Genomic DNA, 22,603 nt, shown 5'->3' with positions numbered 1-22,603 from the left:
AAAGTTATTTTTCCATCATCATCATCCTAACTGTGAACAGTCACTAAAGGAAGCAGTTGCTAAATGAGGACTACCTGTATTGAAATTTGTATTTGTATTTCATTCACAGGCATTGCCCTTGTTAGTGTAGCACAGCCTTTCTCAAATGGAGTTTCATGAAACTTTGCATTTCCATGAGAGATTGCTAAAAAAATCATTAAAAAATTAAAAAATCATTTTAAAAAAAATTGGCGGTGCATTGAGCCACTCGCTATATTTCTAATAATGCTTATATTCCTGAAAAACCGGAACATGATTTCAAGTATTCCTCCGGGGAAAAAAGATTGAGAAAGGGTGATCTAGCATTGGCACCTTCCCCTAATACAGTGTTCTTGTTCTTGGTGTTCTTGTTCAATTTCAAGATGTTGGACTTCAGATCCCAGGATTCTACAGCCAGCACGGCAACCGATCAGAATTCTGGGAAATAAAGTTTATACATCTAGAAGTTACTTAGGTTAGGAAACGGTGCGCTAAATTAGTAACAATAAAGTTTGGAGGACACATTGAGGAAACCAGGGAAGGTGGCAAACTCTGTGTACAATTCTCTAATGTAAGGCTGAACAACAGTACAGTAGTAGTTTCACTAGGAATATTTTGCAAGAGTATTAATTCCAGTTTTAATCCTTAATCCAAACTCTGTGTATTGTAGAACCTTGTTGTTTTGAAGTCGGGATGATAGTTTGGTGCAAGCTCCCAAGATATCCCTACTGGCCAGCTGTGGTAAGAATATTAATTATTTACTGTAAAAGGTGAAAGATTTATACTGTATTTATTTATTGAAGCTCAGGGATTCTGGAAGTTGAAGTACATTGGTAATAAAGGGGACAAAATCCAATTCATGACGCGCTGCCCTCCCGATTAGCTCATAATGTGCTGCCAAGGGCCAGCTGCAGAGATGCAGCAGGGCCAACCAGTCTGTGTACTTGTCCCTTTGAATAGATACATTGATTGGAAACCTGTGACCCTCCGAGCTGTTCAGCTGTTCTGCTTGTCTCCTGGCAGGTGAAAAAGGTACATCGGAAAGCTAAGAAAGCCAATGTCGTCCTTATAGAGAAATGCATGGATGCCACGAAAACTAAGGGGTAAATAAATAAAGCTATTTTAATTCCCGGGTGTAGAGCTCCTCTCCCTCCCTTCCCTTCTGCTTTTATTTGTCAAGAAGCCCTTTTCTGGCACCTCCTACCGATGGCTGAGTTACAGATGGTCCTCAACGTATGGCCCCAACTGAGCCCCAGATTTCCCATTGCTAAGCAAGGCAGCGGTTGAGTGAGTTTTGCCCCATTTTACAACCTTTCTTGCCACAGTCGTTCAGCGGATCACTGCAGTGGTTAAGTTAGTAACCCGTTGTTAAGTGAATCTGGCTTCCCCGTCGACTTTGCTTGTCAGCAGGTCACCAAAGGGGATCACATGACTCCAGAACAAGGTCATAAAAATGTGCCAAGCATTCGAATTTTGATGAGGTGACCATGGGGATGCTGCAATGACCATAAGTGTGAAAATCAGTCTTAAGTCAAATTTTTCAGGGCGGTTGTAACTTCAAATTGTCACGAAATGAATGTTTGTAAGTGGAAGACAGCCTGTATTTCCTTGTCCAAAACAAGGCTCCCTGGTTCTTCTGCAGGAAATGGTCTCGGCCCATTTTGCCTGTGTAGAAATAGCTAACATAAGGCATTGATTTCCACTGGGATCAGACACACACACACACACACACACACACACACACACACACTCCAAATTCTAAAACATTCTCAAAGATCCATCTCATCCTGGGCACTCCTTTTTTTGAACTGTTACCATCTGGCAGACGGTACAGGATAATAAAAACAAGGACAAATAAGCTAAAAAGCAGCTTCTATCCCAGGACAGTAGTTCTGTTGAATTCTACTGCAGAGTGCAACATTAATGCAACCTCAGGGGTTTTCAATTCAATGTATAGAATGTAAAGGATGTGTGTTTGTGTTTATTTCCATAGTCATAATATACACTGAAGATGGTATTTAATTTTGTTGATGTTACCCAGTTTGAGGAATAAAATGTCTGCAGGAAAACAACTAAGCTTCGAGAGAGCGCCAAGGACCCCTCCCTTTTTTCAATGCCACTGTATCCTTGAATGGTCAGCTTATAACTGATGGATTGCTTATGTGCCTTTGAGGCATTTTCAACTCCTAGCAACCACGAAACAGCCACAATATTATCACATCTTCCTTTTCCTCGAAGTAACATTGGGGACCTAATGATACAAATGGTCCACAGAGCAGGGAATTGGCCAGAATTCCCCAGATGGTCATAAATTGAGTGGACATCAATTCTTATAATTCATACTAGCTGGGGAATTCTGGGAGTTGAAATCCACACCTCTTAAAAGTTGTTAAAGTTGAGAAAAACGCCCTGGAGCAACTTTGGGGTAGAAAGTTGTGATAAAAAAAATAAAAGTGACAGCAGTTGAAATATCGGTCTCCTTTTAATTAATTGGGATGACGTAGCTCAGGGGTAGGTAAACTATGGCCCCTTTACCACCTGTGGACTTCAAACAATGAAGTAGCCATGGGAGAACCAGACTCATCCACGTCCTAGAACACTCCTGTATTTCTCCAAAAGTGATTGTTCCAGAGTTAGGTTGGTCTTCCTGGAAGTAAATCCAGGATTGAGCAGGATGAGGCCTGCGAACATTCCAGGATCCTGACTTGGAATGAATCTTCTTGACCTGCTCTAGGCTTCTGTGTACTTTATGGTAATATCTTGAGTACATGAGGAATTGTAGCAATCTTTTTAAAAAATAATTGTGTGTGATTTTATACCAGAAGCAAATTCTCTATAGGGCGTCCTCTTTATAACCATAAACATAGGGATATACAAAGGTTTAAAACTGGGGTTGCCTATAGCGTCCTCTTGGCTATGGGTCCTGCAGAGGCTAAACATCCCTATTTCAGTTTTGCAGTAGATTTGAATTTGAGGGCAAGATCACGATTTCTAGCTATCTAATCACTAGCACTGACAATGTTACCTATTTGGGGTAATGAAATGCCTGCAAAAAAAACAAACAAGCGCAGAGAACATTCATTTCAATCCTGAGCTACAAATATTTTTCCTTTTATCTATCTATATATGTCTATCTATCTATTTATATCTATCCATTCACATCTATCCATTATCTATCATTTTATTTGTCTCTGTCTATATCTATCCATCCATATCGATATCCATGCATATCTACCCATCCATTGTCTATACTTCCATATCCACCTATCTATCCATATCTATCTCTGTTCATCTCTCCTTTCTCCCTCCCGATACCTATCTCTCCATCGATATGTTTCTACCTACTTATGTACCTGTCTGGGTTAGGCATCTTGGAGGGTTGGTTGACATGATAGTGTTCGGGTGTGCATTGCCACTTTTAGTTCTATCATAGATGCCAGCCTTGCAAGGTAGTCCAGACAAGAACACACCCAGAAGTACCCGCTCTACTTCCTTGTAACATTACAGTAACACTGCTAACTACCATTGTGTCAAAATGTTGGTGATACAGACATGCTTGATATGAGTTCAGCAACCGCTGATTGATGCTATAAGTCCCTGTTGCTGAAATGACCTTAAAAGCTATTAAAACATAACAAATAACTAACATAAGGCGTTGATTTCCATTGGCATCACACACACACACACACACACACACACACTCCAAATTCTAAAACATTCTCAAAGATTCATTTCATCCTGGGCACTCCTTTTTTTGAACTATTACCATCTGGCAGATACAGGATAATAAAAACAAGGACAAATTGGCTGAAAGACAGTTTCTATCCCAGGGCAGTAACTCAATTGAATTCTACTGTATAGTGCAATACTAATGCAACATCAGGGGTTTTCAATTCAATGTATAGAATGTAAAGGATGTGTGATTGCGTTTATTTTCATAGTCATAAGGTACACTGAGAGTGGTGGTATTCGACCGGTTCTGGAGAGCCGGTAGCGGCAATGAGCAGTGGAGACCGAACCGGTTCTCTTCACTGCTCTGTGTTTGGCCCACCCACCCGCCTGGGCTCCCATACTCACTTTTATGGCCAGAATTCAAAGCGCAGCTGCTTTGCACGGCGCAGAATAGCGCCACGTGGCAGCTGCTGCAGCAACCAGCACCGTGCAGGCAAAACTAAAACTAAAACAGCACCAAAAGAGAAGGAACTGAGCTTACAAATTCCAGAATTTCCCAATTGGAAGATGGTCCATGTTCTAAACCAGTATCTCTCAACCTCAACCATCTTAAGAAGGGTGGACTTCAACTTCCAGAATTCCCCAGGCAGCATTCTGGGAATTGAAGTCCACACTTCTTACGATGGTCACGGCTGAGAGACACCAGTCTGGATAAAGAGAGGGCTGAAAAAAATCATGCCTGCAGAGGCTAAGATGTCATTTTCTCTCCCTTCTTGATGCAGGTTCTCTACGTCCCTCAGAAACCTAAAGCACTTTGACTGCAAAGAGAAACAGACGTTGACAGTGAGTAAAGACTCCAGGAATAAATGCTGCTTGTGCTCTGGCATGGCCCTATTTCAGGGGGGGTCAAACTCAATTTCATTGAGGGCCGCATCAGGGTTGTGTTTGACTTCGATGGGGTGGAGCGTGTCCATGTGGGCAAGGCCATGATGGGTGTGCCCAGCTCGATGTCACTTGTGTTTGGGGGCACCTGTGTTATTGTTCATTATCTTTATTGTCAGAGTAAAACATGTCTACAATGAGATTGGCTGAGCCTGCCTTCGTGTACACACCCCCAACACAACTCACAGTGTGGACAGAAGTCCCTAACACAGTCCCAACCTTATTACACTATGGCACCTATTACACTGTGGCAACCTGGGCGGGGCTGGGGGAGGGAAAATCCACTTATGCTCGTAGTTTGTTTTGTTAGCACTCTGCCAGCAAAAACGGAGCTTGGGTGGAGCACGCAGGCCCTCCTACAGCTCTCTGCCCAGTGGAAAGCTCCGTTTTCAGTGGCAGAGGCACCGCAGGCCGGTCCTTCGCTGTTTCCAGGGAGACCCCCCCCCATGGGCCAGATCTAAGCATCCCACAGACTGGATCAGGCCCACGGGCATTCAGTTTGACACCTCCGCTTCTGTAAGTGGAGCCTGTTTGCCTAACTTGTTTTTTCTTCGTAGGAGAAAGCCAGGGAGAACTATAACCAGGAACTCAACTGGTGCATCAACTTGATTGCAGATTACAGAATTAGAGTAGGTAAGATGGAAAGGCCCAAGGAACTTTTTCAAGCCCACCCTAAATTTATGAGTGGGGGATTCCTCTTTGCAGCTTGATCAACTTTCTTCCTGCATTTTGCAACTGGAGATTCTACTGCGATCTTCCAACTAGCTTTACAGCTGGTCCTTGACTTACAGCAGTACATTTAGTGACCATTCGAAGTTACAACACCACTGAAAAAAACCCAACTTATGACAGTTTTTCACATTTACAGCTGTTGTAGCATCTCCATGGTCACGTGATCAAAATTTGGGTGGTTTGGCAACTGACATGTATTTATAACAGTTCCAGTGTCCCAGAGTCATGTGATCACTATTTGTAACCCTCCCAGCTGTCTTTCAACAACCCAAGTCAATGTGGGAAGCCAGATTCACTTAACGACCACATGATTCACTTAACAATTGCAGTGATTTGCTTAACAAGTGTGGCACAAAAGGCCTTGCTTAGCAGTGGAAACTTTGGGCAGAATTGAAGTCATAAGTTTCTTCTGCTACTACTGCATTGTCTCCTTTAACTCTTCTTTGCAGACCTGCAGATTGTCCTCAACTTATGACCGTAATAGAGGCTGCCCATCGAGGTCATAAAGCGGGACCAACACAATTTTACAAGCATTTTTGTAGCAATCATTAAGCAAACCGATTGATCGCTATAGGCATGGTTTGGCCAAAAACTGGAATTAAATGACCATTTTGTAGCAGATGTGGGCAATTTTAGTGTTCAGGACCTGAATTTCAGTTTTTTTAAGAAATTGGTTCTTGGGTAATCTGGGGACATTTACAAGAGGACATTTACAAGTTTCTAGATCACTTTTTTCAGGGAATTGTTTTGAAGGGGATAAAGTCCAAGTAGTCCTCAACTTACAGTCACAATTGGGATCAGACCCAAAGGTGTTTTTTCAGGAGGCAAATGGACTTTCTTGGTGTGTTTTTTTTTTTTTTTTTTTTGAAGACGCTTCATTTCTCATCCAAGAAATTTCTTCCGTTCTGATAGGAAAGTGGGGAACAGAAGGATTTCTATTCCTTGAAGACAGCTGGTCATTTGCATCCTTTTAAGGGGGTCATTGAAGCACTTGGAGGTTTCTCTGTGTCCTCAGGGTCACCTGAGTAGGTGACCACCTAATGGTTCCTGCAGTCTGCATTTTTTTCCTCTGGAAATCCATTTCTATTTTGCACACCATGCAAAGGGTTCATCCCTATTGTATAGCAAAAAGTTTGCAGATATTCTGAGTCATCCAAGTCATGGTTGTCCCAAAGGTGCTTTCTCAGGAGGCAACTAGACTTCTTGAAAGAAAAACCAAGGAAGTCCAGTTGCCTCCTGAAAAAGCATCTTTGGGACAAATCATGACCTGGATGACAGAGAATCTCTACAGACAATTGGGATCAGAAGTTTCGTTGCTGAGCATGGCGGTGTTTAAGTGAGTCACACCTGATTTTATGCTTTTTTTTGCCACCGTTGTTAAATGAATCATTAAATGAATCTGGCTTCCCCCATGGACATGCTTGTCAGAAGCCGACTGTGAATACATGCCGGTTGTCCCAACACCCAAAGTTTGATCCCATGACTGTGGAGATGCTGCAATGGATGTAAAGTGGGAGGACTGATCATCAGTCACATTTTTCCGCACTGTTGTAACTTCACATGAAACAAATGACTGTTAAGTCAAGGGCTACTTGTATCAACACTGAGCAAATAAGCTGAGATACTTTGAGTTGATATGATTAAGATAGGATATAAATCTAATAATAAAACGATAAGCCTTATTTGATTTACATTAACATTGAATATAAGTGATATTGTCCAGCCGTTGTAGTCAAATCATTTTCTCTTTGGGTGATAGTAAATAAGATTATAGTTTGATCATTCTATAGTTAGAATGTTGGGGGCCTCTTCCAAGGCCTACTAGGACCTGCCACTGGACACAGTCATCCATCCCCAATCTGAGTATTGTTCTTGTCCTTGTCACTGGAAGGAAAAAACAATCACAAAAGTGTCTCACTTACTTTGGCCGTGTCATGCTGGGGAATTCATACGTGAAAGCAATTACATTTGGAAGAGTTTAGCAGTAAAAGGAAACCAGGCCATCAAAGAACACGGTGGTTGGATACCATCAAGGTTGGAATTTGACACCAGCCAGAGCATAGAAAAATTCGAAGAAACAGTGCAAGATTGGAAGATATGGAGAGACCTGACTAGGGGTGGGATTCAAAAATTTTTTAACAACCGGTTCTGTGGGCGTGGCTTAGGTGGTGGGCGTGGCTTGGTGGTCATGTGACTAGCTGGGCGTGGCCAACTCAATATCCACTCACATCAAGGCACACATCTCCTCGCCTGGCCTCTCGTGACTGTGGGGATGCTGCAACAGTCGTAAGTGTGAAAAACGGTCATAAGTCACTTTTTTCAGTGCCATTGTAACTTTGGTCCCTCCACACAAGCAAAGTACCAGCAAAGGAGGAAAAAAAACTCCAGAGAAGTTCCTGAGACAGGAAGTCCAGTCCTGCCAAGAATGTAATAAGGGTTAACGGAGAGGCAGTTTCTGTAAGCAACACCAGAATGTTTCCTTCCTGTCTTCCTTACAGGATTAGGCCAGTAATTTCTTCTAACAACGGGTTCTCCAAACTGCTTAGAATATTAACAACCGGTTCTAGCGAATGGGTACGAACTGGTAGAATCCCACCCCTGGACCTGACCCATAATGACCAAGAGATGGACATGACTGCAAAATGGATAACATCACCATCTTGTCTTCTTAGGTTGCCATTCTTTTGTGGGATCCTTCCTGGAATATTGTGCTGATGAGATGAGTGAGTAAGCTTCGTTTTATAACTTAAGAAGCCCCCATTCCTTGGAAGAGGGTGTTGTACATTATATAGCAAAATTAAAGCAGCTTAAACACAACAGGGCCTGCTTGGGATTCCTTTTCTGGTAAAACTGTTTTGATGTCATCAATAATGCTCAGCTCCTTCTGCACTTCTATGTATCGACATTCTTTCAACTTCTGATGCTCACCATCCTGAGAATGTTATCTGTACGCTCTGTTATGGGTAGTCCTCAACTTACGACCATAATTGAACCCGGGAATTGTGGTCATAAGTTGTTGTGGTCGTAAATAGAAGTATCATGAGACCGGACCCGATTTTTTTACCCTTTTTATGGTGGCCGTTAAGCAAACATTACGGTTGTCAGGACTCCAACAAATCCACCCCCATTCAAATCGTAAGTCTCTAGCCGCATCTCTCAGAGAAAATAAAACTGATTTATTAGAAGTGGCCATGTTGGTGTTAGCTGGATGCAGCCAATACTAAAATACATCATTCATTTCCCCCTTGACCCTGGTCTACCCCCCACCCCCTGGATGTATATTCTCCAATGGGACACATCCATAGCCAAGAGTCATCAATCATGCTCTCCAGTAATATTCTTGAGCTCTAACAACTTTAGGTTGCCAGGGTGATTATCTAGGCACTTAAGCAATGCATTGTTTTCCCCCACTCCCTTTTTCTGGCAGCTAAAAAGACCAAAGGAGTATCTTTTTAGTTGACAATGGTCTTCAAATGGATGAACCCACAATCATTAGTGGGATCAGTTTTCCCCAATGGGTGTGTTTTGGCCAAAAACTGGCAAAAAAGCATCAGAAATCATTGTGTTAAATTTATATTTACTGGCAAAAAAAATAAAGCGGAAGTACTATGCTCCATCCCATATTCGGTTCGACAAGATTGCCCTGATTAAAAAAACACTTAATCAGTAATCATTGGTACTTGACCATAAAGGTAAAGGTTCCCCTCACACATATGCACTAGTCATTTCTGGCTCCAGGGGGCGGTGCTGATCTCTGTTACAAAGCCGAAGAGCCAGCGCTGTCCAAAGATGTCTCCGTGGTCATGTGGCTGGCATGACTAAATGCTGAAGGCGCACGGAACCTTCCTACCAAAGGGGTCCCTATTTTTCTACTTGCATGTTTTACATGCTTTCGAAACTGCTAGGTTGGCAGAAGCTGGGACAAGTAACGGGAGCTCACTCCGTTACGTGGTGCTAGGGATTCGAACTGCCGATCTTTCTGATCGACAAGCTCAGCGTCTTAGCCACTGAGCCACCATGTCCCTTTGACCATAGGACCCTGCAAATAGGCATAAAGATGGGCCAGTTGTCAAGTGCACAAAATGGAACCACGTAACTGCAGGGTTTATGTGTGTGTCCAGCTGTCATAACTTGAAATGTCATGTGTTAATTCGTGTGTGTGTGTGTGTGTCTATCATAACTTTTAACAGTTGTGAATCAACTTGTTATAAGTCAAAGACCACTTGTAGTTGTATGACAGGGAGAGAAATAGGGATTAGCAACTTTTTAGATCGGGAACTTCAAACTTGGCAACTTTAAGACTTACGGACTTCAACTCCCAGAACTCCCCAGCCAGCCATGAATTCTGAAGTCCACAAGTCTTAAACTTGTCATGTTTGGAGACCCCTGTTTTAGGTGCTGATCCAACTTTGAGCAAAGACCCTGGCTTCTTTTTTCCAAGGCACTCCGGTCCGAAAAGAATCCTTCCCTACTTTATCCCAGATGAGCTTCCCTCAAATGGAGGTGTTGGACGATGGGGAGCTCCTCGCTGAGATAACGCCCCCAAAGCAAGAGAAGAAAATTCTTCCTGACCGGACGCGAGCCGCCCGAGACAGAGCCAACAAACGGATTGTGGAGTTCATTGTAAAAGCCAAAGGAGCTGATGAGCACCTCCGCTCTATCCTGAAGAGCCAGAAACAGTCACGCTGGCTGAGGAAATCCCTCAAAACACCCCGGTATTTGATCCTGGAGACCTACCTGGAGGATGATTATCAGCAGGACCTTGTGCTCAACTACTTAAAGAAAGTTTATCGGGAAGTTGGAGCCAAGAAGCTGCCGGTTAAAAATAGAGACAGTGCCAAATTTGTCCTTGAAGTACTTTTTCCAGAAGTAAGTGAAGTGGGGGACGTGGAAGATAAGCAGAGACTTTATACTGTGTCATTCTCCATGTAAAAACTCAATCCCTCTGGTTGTATTTGACCAGATTAGCATACTGCAGCTCTTCAAGGATTCAGGTGGAAATTTTTCCTAGCCATCCTTGGGAGAACCAGAATATGAATTGAGAGCTTTTTGTTCTGCCACTAAGTTGTAGCCCTTCCGTCCTTCCTTCCTTCCTTCCTTCCTTCCTTCCTTCCTTCCTTCCTTCCTTCCTTCCTTCCTTCCTTCCCTCACTGTCTTCCTTCCTTCCTTCCTTCCTTCCTTCCTTCCTCCTTCTTCCTTCCTTCCTTCCTTCCTTCCTTCCTTCCTTCCTTCCTTCCTTCCTTCCTTCCTTCCTTCCCTCACTGTCTTCCTTCCTTCCTTCCTTCCTTCCTTCCTTCCTTCCTTCCTTCCTTCCTTCCTTCCTTCCTTCCTTCCTTCCTTCCCCCCCTCCCTTCCTCCTCTTCCTCCTCCTCTAAACCAATGTTTCTCAGCATTGGCCATTTTAAGAGGTGTGGAATTCTGGGATTTGAAGTCCATACATCTTAAAATGGCCGTGGTTGAGAAGCACTGCTCTAAACAGTGCCCTTTTCTTTTTGTCTCCAGGCCATCATTTATGCAATTTCTGCTGTGGATCAGATAGACTACAAGACAGCAGAAGAAAAATACATCAACGGACCTCCAGTGAGCAAAAGGTATCTGCTCAGACCTTCATCCCATATATAAGTCTGCCTACCTCACACAATTAAGTCTGCCTACCTCACATAATCTCTTGTGTGCCTGTCACATTATGCAGTGGCAATTTTTTTTCCCAGCTATCCCACACCTGGTACTTCTAGACATGTTGGGATTGCAGTATGAAGATGGTTACTAGGAATTCTGGAATTATGTCTGTCTGTTTCTGTTTGTGAATCTTCCTTCCTTCCTTCCTTCCTTCCTTCCTTCCTTCCTTCCTTCCTTCCTTCCTTCCTTCCTTCCTTCCTTCCTTCCTTCCTTCCTTCCTTCCTTCCTTCCTTCCTTCCTTCCTTCCTTCCTTCCTTCCTTCCTTCCTTCTCTGATTCTCAGGTTTGCCATTGCCTGATCTTGAGTCTGACATTGGTCCAAAGCTCCCCAACTGTCTTTGTGCCTAAGACAGAATTAGACCTCACAGCTTCTGGATTTCTAGCCTGCTGCCTTAACCATTATCCCAAACTGCCTCTCTTAGACATATATATATTTTATATATTCTACACAGTTTTCATATATGAAGTGGAATGAAACGTTGTCATCCTCTCACAAATCTCGGACTTACCAAAAAAAATGCCAGTCAAATCCAGCTTTCCTGCTAAGATTTCAAAAGCAAAATTTGTCCAACCAACTATTGTGTTTCCCCCAAAATATGACCTGCCCCAAAAGTAAGCCCTAGTTTGATTTTTACATGTGCACCCAATATAAACCCTACCTCCAAAATAAGCCCTAGTTAAGACCCCCGCCCACTCCAGGAAACATGGGGTGGGGTGAGGCGCATGGGTAAAAATTAAGCCAGTGGGGGTGGGGTAGAGTTGCCCTACTTATCAGGCCTCGCACACCCGATACCTGCCTTGCCGGCCCACTTCTTCGGCCGGTTGCTGCTGCCCCCCCCGCCTCCATTTCATTGTCAGGCTTTTAAGAAAGATCTCTGCAGCTGGGAAATGTGCTCCAAATTGATGCATGCAGTGCTCCCCGGCCTTGTTTTTCAGGAAGGGCCTCTGCAGCCAATAAAGGCTCTGGATCGATTGTTACTGGCTGCAGAGGCCTTTCCTGAAGGGGCCTCTGACAGTGAAAAGAAGACCAGGGTGATGCACATAAGTGGCGACAAGCAGCCACTGACGAAGTGGGCCGGCAGTGGGCTCCTGCTGGGTGGGGCTGTCAGTGCCGCCGCTGTGAGATGAGTCAGTGGAAGACACCCTCTGAAAATACGACCTGGTGCCTTTTTTGTGGGGGAAAATATATAAGACCGGGTCTTATTTTCAGGAAAACATGGTAGTGAAGGACCAGCAGTAAGCCGCATCTTTGAAAGCAAAAGGTGCTACAGCTTCCACCAAAAAGGAGTGCCTTCAAGCCAGTAGAGTACAGTAGTCCTCGACTTACAACAGTGCATTGAATGACCGTTAAAAGTTACAACAGCACTGAAAAAAAGTGACTTACGGCCATTTTTCATACTTAACAACCGATGTGGCAGCCCTCTTGTCCTCTGGTCAAAATTCAGGCACTTAGCAACTGACTCAGATTTAGGACGGTCACAGTATCCCGGGGTCACGTGATCACCTTTGGCAACCTCCTGATGAGCAAAGTCAACGGCGGAAGCCAGGTTCACTTAACAACCATGTTTCTAACTTCACAACTGCAGTGATTCACTTAAACAACTGTGGCAAGAAAGGTTATACAATGAGGCAAAACTCAATAAATGTATTGCTTAGCAACAGAAATGTTGGGCTCAATTACGGTCATAAGTCGAGAACCCCTGCAGCCCTCGGTTAATGACATTAATCGAATCAGGAATTCTGTTGCTAAATAATGCCATTGAAAAGCACAATGGAGATTGCTGTCATTAGGTGAATCATGCATGATTGCTACCGTGTTTCCCCAGAAATAAGACCCACCCCCAAAATAAGCTCTAGCCAATTTTTGGGGTGGGCTTAATATAAGTATTACCCCCAAAACAAGCCCAGGGTGATGGGCATGGCCAGCACAAGAGGTGGCGAGTGCGCGGGGCCTGATGGTGTCTGACAGCAGCCTCATCCCGCCAACCACTTGGCGCAGTTCAGATAAGTCTGAGCACAGAGGCAGAGGCAGGGGGAGACAGGTGATCCGGACGTGCTGCGCGGCTGCTTTGATCATGGGAGGCTTGCAGGAGGCTCATGCGGCAGCACCGGCATCAGATGGAGGCTGTGATGACCCGGGACGTGGCACAAAAGCAACAAAGTCACAAAAGTAGGTAAAGTCCCTTTAATTCCTCCAACTTGGCCCCCAATGTCCAGTTATTGTCGGCTGGAGAAAAAGCTCTCCCAAGAACAGTTTTTAAAGGGAAGAAATTCAGTCCGAACTCAAAGTACATATAAATTATAAATAAAAACCAACACAAACCACGCTGCAGCAATTAAGGAGACAGCGCAGGATAAGGAATTGCAGAACTCAAAAGATAACGAAACACACACAGTTGGGAGGACGCCAGAACCCAGATAGGACTTGACAAACAAAGATAATTCACGCTTTGCTTCCAGCAAGGTTCTGTGCGCAAACACCCTCTTTATCTTGTTTTCCCAGCTGCAGCTAATGAAGGGAATCAGGGCCTTTTTCTCCCCCATAATCCATGTTGCTCCCTTCTCCATTCCTCCCTGCGTGCCCTAGGATGCAGAGGGGGTGGGCCTGGGTCTTCCTCTGAATGCCCAGCCAGACTGTGCCCTTCCCCAGTTTCCTCCACAGCCACTGGAGCCACACTCCCACTCCCTGTTAGCTGTTCAACCTCCCCCTCAAAATCAGATTCCAACAGGGACATGACAGAGGCAGAGGCTCGGGGGGTGGGGGAAGAGGCAGATGATCTTGGCGTCTTGGGGGCTGCCTGGCGAGTTGGCATCGGCTGCCACTCCTCCACCCCTGCCTCTTCCTTTTCCTGCCTCCAGTGTGCACTTTTCACCTAGAGGGAGGCGAAGTTTCACCTGCTTGCAAATGGGGCACTGTGATGACCCAGGGTGGGATACAAAACAAACACAGTCACAGAAAACAGGCGAAGCTCCTTTTATTCCTTCAGTTTGCTTCCAAGCTCTGAATATCTTTGACAGAAGACAAAAAAACTCCCACACCGTTACACGAAGAAGGAAAAAAGCAACACAAACCAGGCAACATAAGGGCTGGAGTATGTCCACAGATAACACACACTGGGAAGGACGCCAAACTCAGAGGGGAACTATAAACTAGAGATATTTACGCTATTTGTTTCCAGAGTTTGCCAGTACGCAGGTCCAAACTCTTATCCAGTTGTCACAGCTGCAGCCCATGAAAAGGATCAAGGCCCTCTCCTCCCCAGTAGACCACGTCTCTCCCTTATCCTCTCCTCCCTGCATGCCGTAGGATGGATAGGGGATGGGCCTGCCTACTCAGCCGGCCTCTGCCCTTCCCCAGCCTCCTCCGGAGCCACACTTCCACTGGCTGTTCCTCCTCTCCCTCAGAGTCAGTCTCCACCAGGGGCATGACAGGCACTTTGAAATGGATCACTCTGTTTCAAAGCACCCCATTTGCAAGCAGACAAAGCTCCCAATATTCCGTTATTTCTCCATCCCGCCGAAAAGTGGGCATCTATGGAGCAAATCGCTCCGTCCCCAAGTGCCCCATAGGCGCCCAAACACTTTTCCCCCAGAGGGAGACGAAGTTTCATTCACTTGCAAAAGGGGGCACTTTGAAATGGAGCTACAAAGCTTTTAGTATTCCATCATTTCTCTGTCTGGGTGAAAAGTGCCTCTGCCCTGGGAAGCCCTGTAAGCCGTAGTGGCCGCAGGCAAGCAGAGGGTGGGAGGGAGGGTGCAGGTGGGTGCAAAATTAAGACATCCCTGAAAATAAGACCTAATGGGATATAAGACGTCTTTTCAAATGGCGATGACCGCCCAGTAGATGCGTCATCACCATTTGCAACTTCCTACCAGCTTCCCCTTTGGCTTTGCTTGGGGGAAACCAGCAAGGAAAGTCTCCAGTGGCAGTCCCGTGATTGTGGGATGCCATAATTGCGAGGCGGTTGCTAAGCGCCCCAGTCGCATTCACGTGACCGGAGAGAGACTGTGCCAGCTGCAACTTAAGGACTGGCTGCAAACCACCTGGTTCGTTGGGAGTTCATAATTTCGGAGAGTTGCTGAACAAGTGGTCGTTAACTGAGGACTAGCTGCATTCCTGTCAGAGCGAGCCGGGTTTAGAAGGGCTGTTTTACTGTGCATCCTTTCTCCCCTCCTAAATCAGGACATCCTGAATATTGCAGCTTTTTGTTTTCCTTCTGAGGACCTTATTTCTTCTCTCTCCATCATTCTTCAGGACACCCAGCTGTATCGCACCAATTTAATAAACTGTCATTAGATAGCTAGCCTTTATTTATGGCACTATACGGGTAGTCCTCAACTTACAGCAGTTCATTTAGTGACCATTCAAGGTTACAACATCACTGAAAAAGGTGACTTATGGCCGTTTTTCATCCTTAAGATCATTGCTGCAACCCCAGGGTCACATGATCCAAATTCAGATATTGGTAACTGACTCATATTTATGACGGTTGCAGTGTCCTGGGGGTGGGGGGTCACGTGATCCCCCTTTGCGACCTTCCGATGAGCAAAATCAACGAGGAAACCGGTTTCATTTAACAACCAGGTTACTAATTTACCAACTGCAGTGATTCACTTAATAACTGTGGCAAGAAAAATCATAAACTGGGACAAAGCTCGTGACGATTCCATATATATGCATAAGTTGAGGCCTACCTGTAATTCTTCATAAAATATATATATATATATATCAGGGCATTTCAAAATCATAGTTTGAACAACAATAAAACTACAGGTAACCCTCAACTTTACAATCATTTGATTTGTTTGAAGTTACAGTGGCACTGAAAAAAAATTGCCTTACAACCAGTCCTCCCACTTATGACCATCGCAGTATCTCCTACAGCAACTTGTACAATGACTGCAATGTCCTGGGGTTGCCATTTGTCACCTTCCCAGCCAGCTTCCAACAAGCCAGCCAGGTTTGCTTAATGACCATATATGATTCACATAACAACCACATGACTTGCTTAATGACTACAGCGGTTTGCTTAACAGTGGCAAAAAGGTTGCAAAATTGGGCACGGCTCATTTAACAACCATTCGGATTAGCAGCAGAAATTCTGGTCACAGACGTGGTCATAAGCTGAGGACTTCTTGTATAACATTGTTTACAAACGTTTCTACTAGGAAGTCTCTGGCAGTGTAACAAATAGAGCTTGACGATCCGCATTTACGGCTGAAGGGAAGACGATCGGTCTTGAGTTTTATTGTGTAAAAAGAAACTAGGGAACAAAATCTCAGGGTTTCGGCTTCCCCCGTTGCTATAGGTTTGTTTTGTTTGCTTGCAACTTTTTTTTAAATCCTTCAGGGAAAGAGAAGAATTTGAAAAAGAAATCCAAGAGGAGAAGCAAAATTGTGCCAAGAAAACAAGAAGCCATCTGTAAATAAACTCTGAAGTTCTTTTTCCATCCATTTATGTACTGGGTCCTGTGAGGGAGATTAAATTCTGTGGTTTTGTACAGAATATTAAATTTATTATATATATATATAGATAGATGTATATGAAAGAGATGTCTATGAAATAGGAGGAATCGGGATGCCTGCTGTTTCCTCCGTCTCCAGTTAGAAATAAATGAGTTGTGTTTGGTCTGTCGCAACGAATCTCGGCTACATAAGAAGCTGCCTCCAGTTTGAAGCACATTTTAAAATTATATGAATAAGTATCAGCTCCTTATAGACTTGATTGTGATTTGAGCCCACCGTTGACTCTGGACAACGTTTGAAATGGCTCTCATACCTATTTAGCCAGAAGCAACATGCATGTATGTATTGCAAACTCTTCTCTCTTCTGTTCTTCAGTTATCGGGGTGGCTAAGATTCATTCAGTCTGTTCTGGTGCTAAGTTGTAGGACCAGGCACACTTCCAGACTTATTCAGAAGTGCTTTGGACTGTGGACGAAGGCAGCCATTCTTTACTGCTCATTAAAGCAGCTGCCTCCTTGTTTAAGCCTTCTACCCAAGCCTGAAAAAGCTAGGTTTCCTTTTATGAATCGGTTCATTAAATCAGCCGTATTTTAATGCAACTTTTAAAGATACCACATGTTTCAGCCTAGAAGCCTGTGGGGGAAAACGTGTTGCTTAAAAATGAGCAGCAGGAAGCTGCTACATTCAACAACTTCTGAAGACCTTCTGATTAATTCTGGAAGCATGGCGATAGCAACGTAGAAAATGTTTTCAATTTCAAATGTTTTTGAGCCTAGAATGCTCAATTTTAAGTTATGAAAAACCCCATTTTTGAGCTCAGAATCGCTGTTTCACACTTTGAGCAATTGTTCTGATACTTTTCTGACCTCAGAAAATCTTATTTCAAGCTTGGAGTATTGAGTAATGGCCTTTTCTTATTTTATACATTTTATACATTTTGCATAATTCCTAATTGTGAAGTGTGCATTTTAAAAATACAACATTGTTTAAAGCAAGGGTTGGGGAAATCTGGCCCTTTAATGACTTGTGGAACTTCAACTAATTCCTGGCCAGTTCAGGAATAATGGGAGTTGGAATTCCACAAGTCGCAAAAGGGCCAGAGTTCACTAACCCTGCTTTAAACAATATTGTTGTCTAAAATCAATTGCTTTTCATTTTTATAAATCTGCTTACATCATCAACCAAGACATTCTGCAATGCCACACTTATCCTACCATATTGTATTTTGTAATTCTGGATCAATTTTTTTTTTTTTTTTTGGGGAGAAATGCGGATGACATTCAATTGTCTCCATTTTTATTGACTGTACTGACATTCCTTATGACATCCCACTCTGCGACTTTCGTGTTTTGTAATTTTGGAAAAAAATACAAAATAAAAATAGCTTTCAGTGCTTCACATTGTAGTGTCGTGTCTTCTTAAAATAAGGCCTCGGAAGTGCAGATAGTCTTCGGCATTTAGCGACCATTCTCAGTTAACAACGGTACTGAAAAAAGGAGTTTAACCATTGGTCTTTGGACGTAGGACAAGGGTCCCCAACCCCCAGGCCACAGCCCAATACTGGGCCATGACCAGGGGTGATCTGCGACCGGTTCACCCATAGCTAATTTTATGGCCGGTTCAGCAAGCAGCAAATCCCACCTCTGGCTGGCCCTGCCCACCCCGCTCCAGCCCTCCAAGGAATCCCCACACGGCCTGTTTTGGATGCCAGGTAAGTGCAGGGCCCACGCAGAGGCTCGGTCAATCCAGGTACAGGTGTTCTTTGACCCACAACAGTTTGTTTAGTGACTGAACAGCACTGGAAAAAAGTGACTGATCACCGTTTTTCACACTTACGACCTTGCGCCATCTCCATTGGTCACGGGATCAAATTTCAGATGCTTGACAACTGACTCTTATTTATGACGGTTGCAGTGGTGCCTTTTTCCAACCTTCTGACAAGCAAAGTCCATCGGGAAACCATGTTCGCCTTAACAACCGTTGTTGCTAACTTAACGGTGGCAGCAAAGATCCTAAAATGGGCGAAAACTCACTTAACTGTCATGCTTAGCAACAGCAAAACAACACCTACCTCAACTTTTCCTAAAAATGTCCAATTCAGTTGGGTTCAGCAAAGACTTCCTGAGGAGGGGAATGGGCTACTTTTATTTCAGAACTGGTAAAACCATTTTTTTAAAGGATACACATAACACTTAATAGATCCAGCTCTACACCCGCTCCTGGCAGGCCAAAAGGTAGGTAGGTGAGTGTGTGTGTGTGAGGGGGAGGGGGGAGGCAGGGAGAGAGAGGTTGCTGGATGGAGGATTCTGGGAGTTGAAGTCCATACATGTTAAAGTGACTGAGATTTAGAAAAGGTTCCTTTAGTTAACCTGCTGAAAGCCAAATCTGGCCCTAGGTTCTGCCTCAGTTTATCTTCCCAATAAGCAACTGAGTCAGAAGATCATTTTAAAAAAAGTTTATTAGGGTACGCTGATAAAGTGGGATCTCTCTATGAAAAAGGAGGGAGAGAAACCCGAGCCCCATGTTACCTTCCTTTTTATAGTTAACCCAACAAAGAAAAGGCAGGAGGAAAGCAGATTGGATAGAATAAAAGTGACCTCCCTTTTGCATAGGAAATCAGTTACATGTAGTCAAACGTGTTATATATTTGCACCACATAATATCACACATGTTCATTAAAATGAGCTCTGACCTCCGAAGGGGTGTAATTGTAAGGAAAAAAGGTTGTATGGAGTTCACAAAAGAGATAAACCAGATCCCAATTTGGACCAACAAATTTTTTTCTTAGTTGGAGCTAGTCTCCAGCTAATTTATCAACTTAGGAACATTAAAAGCCAATAAACCTGAACATCCTTTTAAGAGAGAAAATAAATCAAATTAAAATACAAAGTAACTGTGTTAACAAATCACAAAATCCATGTTCTTTGCCCTTCACTGCCCAGCTGGAGTCCAACTCCCACCCAACAGCTGTTCAAAGCAATGATTGGAAACTTCTTAAATCATAGGCAGCCTTTCCATTTTGAGGACAGCACAAAACCTGGTCCATGTTGTTGCAGGCTGGGCAGGTCTTTGTCCACAATGGTTAGGGGTAGTTGACTGCTGAATTTGTTGAACTTCACGGGAGAAAATCCTCCTCCCACTACTGGGAAGCTGTTTCCCTGGTAGTCTTTTAATTTAATTTGGTGGGACTCTAGTTGCTGTCTGGTTATTCCTGGCATTGCCTTCTTTATTGTTGCCCATGACACTGTGGAGATATATGACCCACTATCTATCTCCATGTTGCATAGTTCTTCTGCAATCTGCATGGTGATGTGCATTTAAAAAAAAAAATTATAGGCACCAGAGTGTCCTATTGTTGTCTGATTATAGTCTCTGTCTCTTGAGGCTCCGCTTTCCTCCCGCCGGTAGTTTGAATTTGGTGCCTTCGGGTATCCCCTTTGTGGCTGCCCATGTGGCTGCCTCTGACTTGGATAGGCAGGCAGACTTGCTCTGCAAGCTTCTGCGATGTGCCTTCTCTTTTCACACCGTCTGCATATGGTGTCTTTAAACCTGCATGCCGACCTGGGGTGATTTCTCTTGCATCCTGAACACCTGGAAGGCCTCTGCTCTGCTTCGCTTTGCCCCATTCACCCGTCTGATCTGATTCTACAAATTTCTTCTTCTTCCTCCATACTCCCCTCTTCTTCCTCTTCTTCTGGGTATCTAGCATCTGTGTCAGCTTTGGAAGCCATATTGAGATCCAATGCTCCCACGCTGCCACAATTGAGCCTTGGAAAGTGGGAGGGGGGGGAATTCATTGGAGTATATCTAGTTAGACATAATAAAATTCTTTTTCTGATTCAAGGTCAGGTCGTGTTGTGCATACCGTGTTTCTCATATAATAAGGCCGGGTCTTTTTTTTTGAGCCCGAAAAAATGGCTAGGTCATCTTTTCAGGGGTGACTTAATCCCCCTGCATCTTCGGGTGGGTGGGCGGCAACAGCTTGGATGTTGACCTCGGCGTTAAGTGGGGCACTTCATATCGGGGTCAACGCAGGCAGCATCATATCTGGGTGTGCAACAAAAGTACTTCCTAACGCAAGCCCCCCATTTCGCATGTTTTAATATAGGCCTTAATTTGGGGGAGGGGCTTAATTTCATTTCATGCCTATAAAACATGCTGGGACTTCCTATTGGGAGGCCGTATTGTTGGAGAAACAGGGTAGTTAGCCTATATAACCGCATCATGCGAGCCTCTGTGGCGCAGTGGTCAGAGTGCAGTACTGCAAGCTACTACTGCAGCCAGCTGCCTACAATTTGGCAGTTCAAATCCCACCCGGCTCAAGGTGGACTCAGCCTTCCATCCCTTCTGAGGTGGGTTAAATGCGGACCCAGATTGTTGGGGGCAATATGCTGACTCTGTAAACCGCTTAGAGAGAGCTGTAAAGCACTATAAAGCGGTATATAAATCTGAGTGCTACTGCTATAGTGAAAGGAAGTCTTACTTTGGGACGGATGGTGATTGGGCCATGTGATGTAGTGATGGGTGTAGGGGATGGATTTGTAGTTTTTACTTATTGCAAGGAAGCCCAGAACTTTCAGATTCGGGATTCCCCAGTTTGTGCCAATTACTATCCAAATAAAAGGAACTTTTGAGAGATGCCTGTCTCAGAGTTATTGGTTGGAATGGAGGTTTTGTTGGAACGCTGACAGTCTGCCCCCCCTGGAGGAGTGGATGCTTCTGGACTTAAAGTTAGCGGCTGTCGGCTTGTCAGAGAGTTCCTCTGCTTGTGCTTCTTCCAGCACCTCTTTGAACATCTGTGCCTTTTTGTTGTTGTTGTTAGTAATTTCCTCTGCAGCCTCAGGTCTCTCATGCCCACAAGGATTCGATCTATTAGCATTTGGTCTTGAATTGGCATCGTTCAGTCTCGAGAGACTATGGTACCGTGCTCTGAAAAGCAGTCCTAAAACAGCATCTAGTGTGGCTAAAAAGGCCAATTCGAGAGTGGCAATCCCTTCCACACTGAGGACAGATACAGTCTGTCTCCTGTCCAGCCCCCAGATTTCGCTGGCTCCAGCGGGACTGCCACTTTGCCTCAGCCTGCCGAACGAGTGCCTCTCCTTCGAATTGGAGAAGGCCAGGCCGCGTCTTTAGCCTCCAAGCTGAACGATCAGAGGTCAAGGTTTCCCAGCTGTCGATGTCCATTCCCAAGGCCTTTAGATCCCTCTTGCAGACGTCCTTATATCGTAGCTGTGGTCTCCCTTGAGGGTGCTTTCCCTGCACTAATTCTCCATATAGGAGGTCTTTTGGAATCCGACCATCAGCCATCCTCACGACATGCCCAAGCCAGCGTAGACGTCGCTGTTTCAATTTGATCTACCTTTTCAAATTTGCAGCTGGCTGCCATGCCCCTCAGCTGAGTAACATATTCATTGATGGTCTCACTGGGTGTTGCTCTCTGCGGTAGAAATCAAGGCAGCGGGCGTAAGGTGCGGGGGCATAATGTTCCTTCGGCATTTCTTCTGGGCCTTACTCATTCCATGGTTTCTATCTCCTTTCCATATATGTGACCCAATTGTGCTGCGTTGGGTTGAATGGTTCTGGTGGAGCAAAAGTAGCCTGAGGGCCGGTGCTTGAGATTCAACCTGGAAATAAGGAGAAACTTTCTGACAGTGAGAACAATCAACCCATGGAACAGAAGTTGCCCTCAGAAGTTGTGGGAGCTTCATCGCTTGAGACTTTCAAGAAGAGATTGGACTGCCATTTGTCAGAAATGGTGTAAGGTCTCCCGCTTGGGTGGGGGTTGGACTAGATGACCCACAAGGTCCCTTCCAACTCTGATTATCTGTTAGATTCAATCTCGGCTGGAAAAGATGGCCGTCCGTTGCCAGGCATTGAGGGTCCTTTGTTCTCTCCTAGGATCCCACCTTGGTCGCCAGTGTTAAATCGGGGGTCTGAGTGAAGAGGCAGGACAGCGTAGGGCAGGTTAAGGAACTCCTTTACATTTGGCTCCGGTAATAACAAACTGCCGTGGCTTTTCCTGCAGGTCTTTTTACAGGTTGCTGTCCAAATTTTCATTCACTGGCATCCGTTCGTTTTCCCGCTTGGCAAACGAA

The 22,603-nt window shown here is 44.5% G+C and overlaps 1 protein-coding gene across 5 annotated transcripts in view; it reads left to right on the top strand.

Annotated features, from left to right (window-relative positions):
• The window catches only part of PWWP3A (PWWP domain containing 3A, DNA repair factor), a 38,894-nt gene extending 20,988 nt beyond the window's left edge, over positions 1-17,906 (top strand). For all 5 annotated transcript variants that reach the window (XM_087952718.1, XM_087952715.1, XM_087952717.1 and 2 more), the window contains 8 exons: positions 689-759; positions 1,042-1,121; positions 4,473-4,533; positions 5,190-5,265; positions 8,037-8,087; positions 9,806-10,233; positions 10,867-10,955; positions 16,393-17,906. In XM_087952718.1, the coding sequence (XP_087808844.1) occupies positions 689-759; positions 1,042-1,121; positions 4,473-4,533; positions 5,190-5,265; positions 8,037-8,087; positions 9,806-10,233; positions 10,867-10,955; positions 16,393-16,468 (932 nt within the window). In that variant the 3' untranslated portion in view covers positions 16,469-17,906. The remainder of the gene's footprint in view (positions 1-688; positions 760-1,041; positions 1,122-4,472; positions 4,534-5,189; positions 5,266-8,036; positions 8,088-9,805; positions 10,234-10,866; positions 10,956-16,392) is intronic.
• Positions 17,907-22,603: the final 4,697 nt, after the last annotated feature.

Source organism: Notechis scutatus, chromosome 1 (genome assembly GCF_049901735.1).
Source record: "Notechis scutatus isolate UNSWTSFEM ecotype Mainland chromosome 1, rNotScu1.2, whole genome shotgun sequence".
Taxonomy (NCBI): Eukaryota; Metazoa; Chordata; class Lepidosauria; order Squamata; family Elapidae; genus Notechis; species Notechis scutatus.
This window is presented reverse-complemented; position numbering and strand designations above follow the sequence as displayed.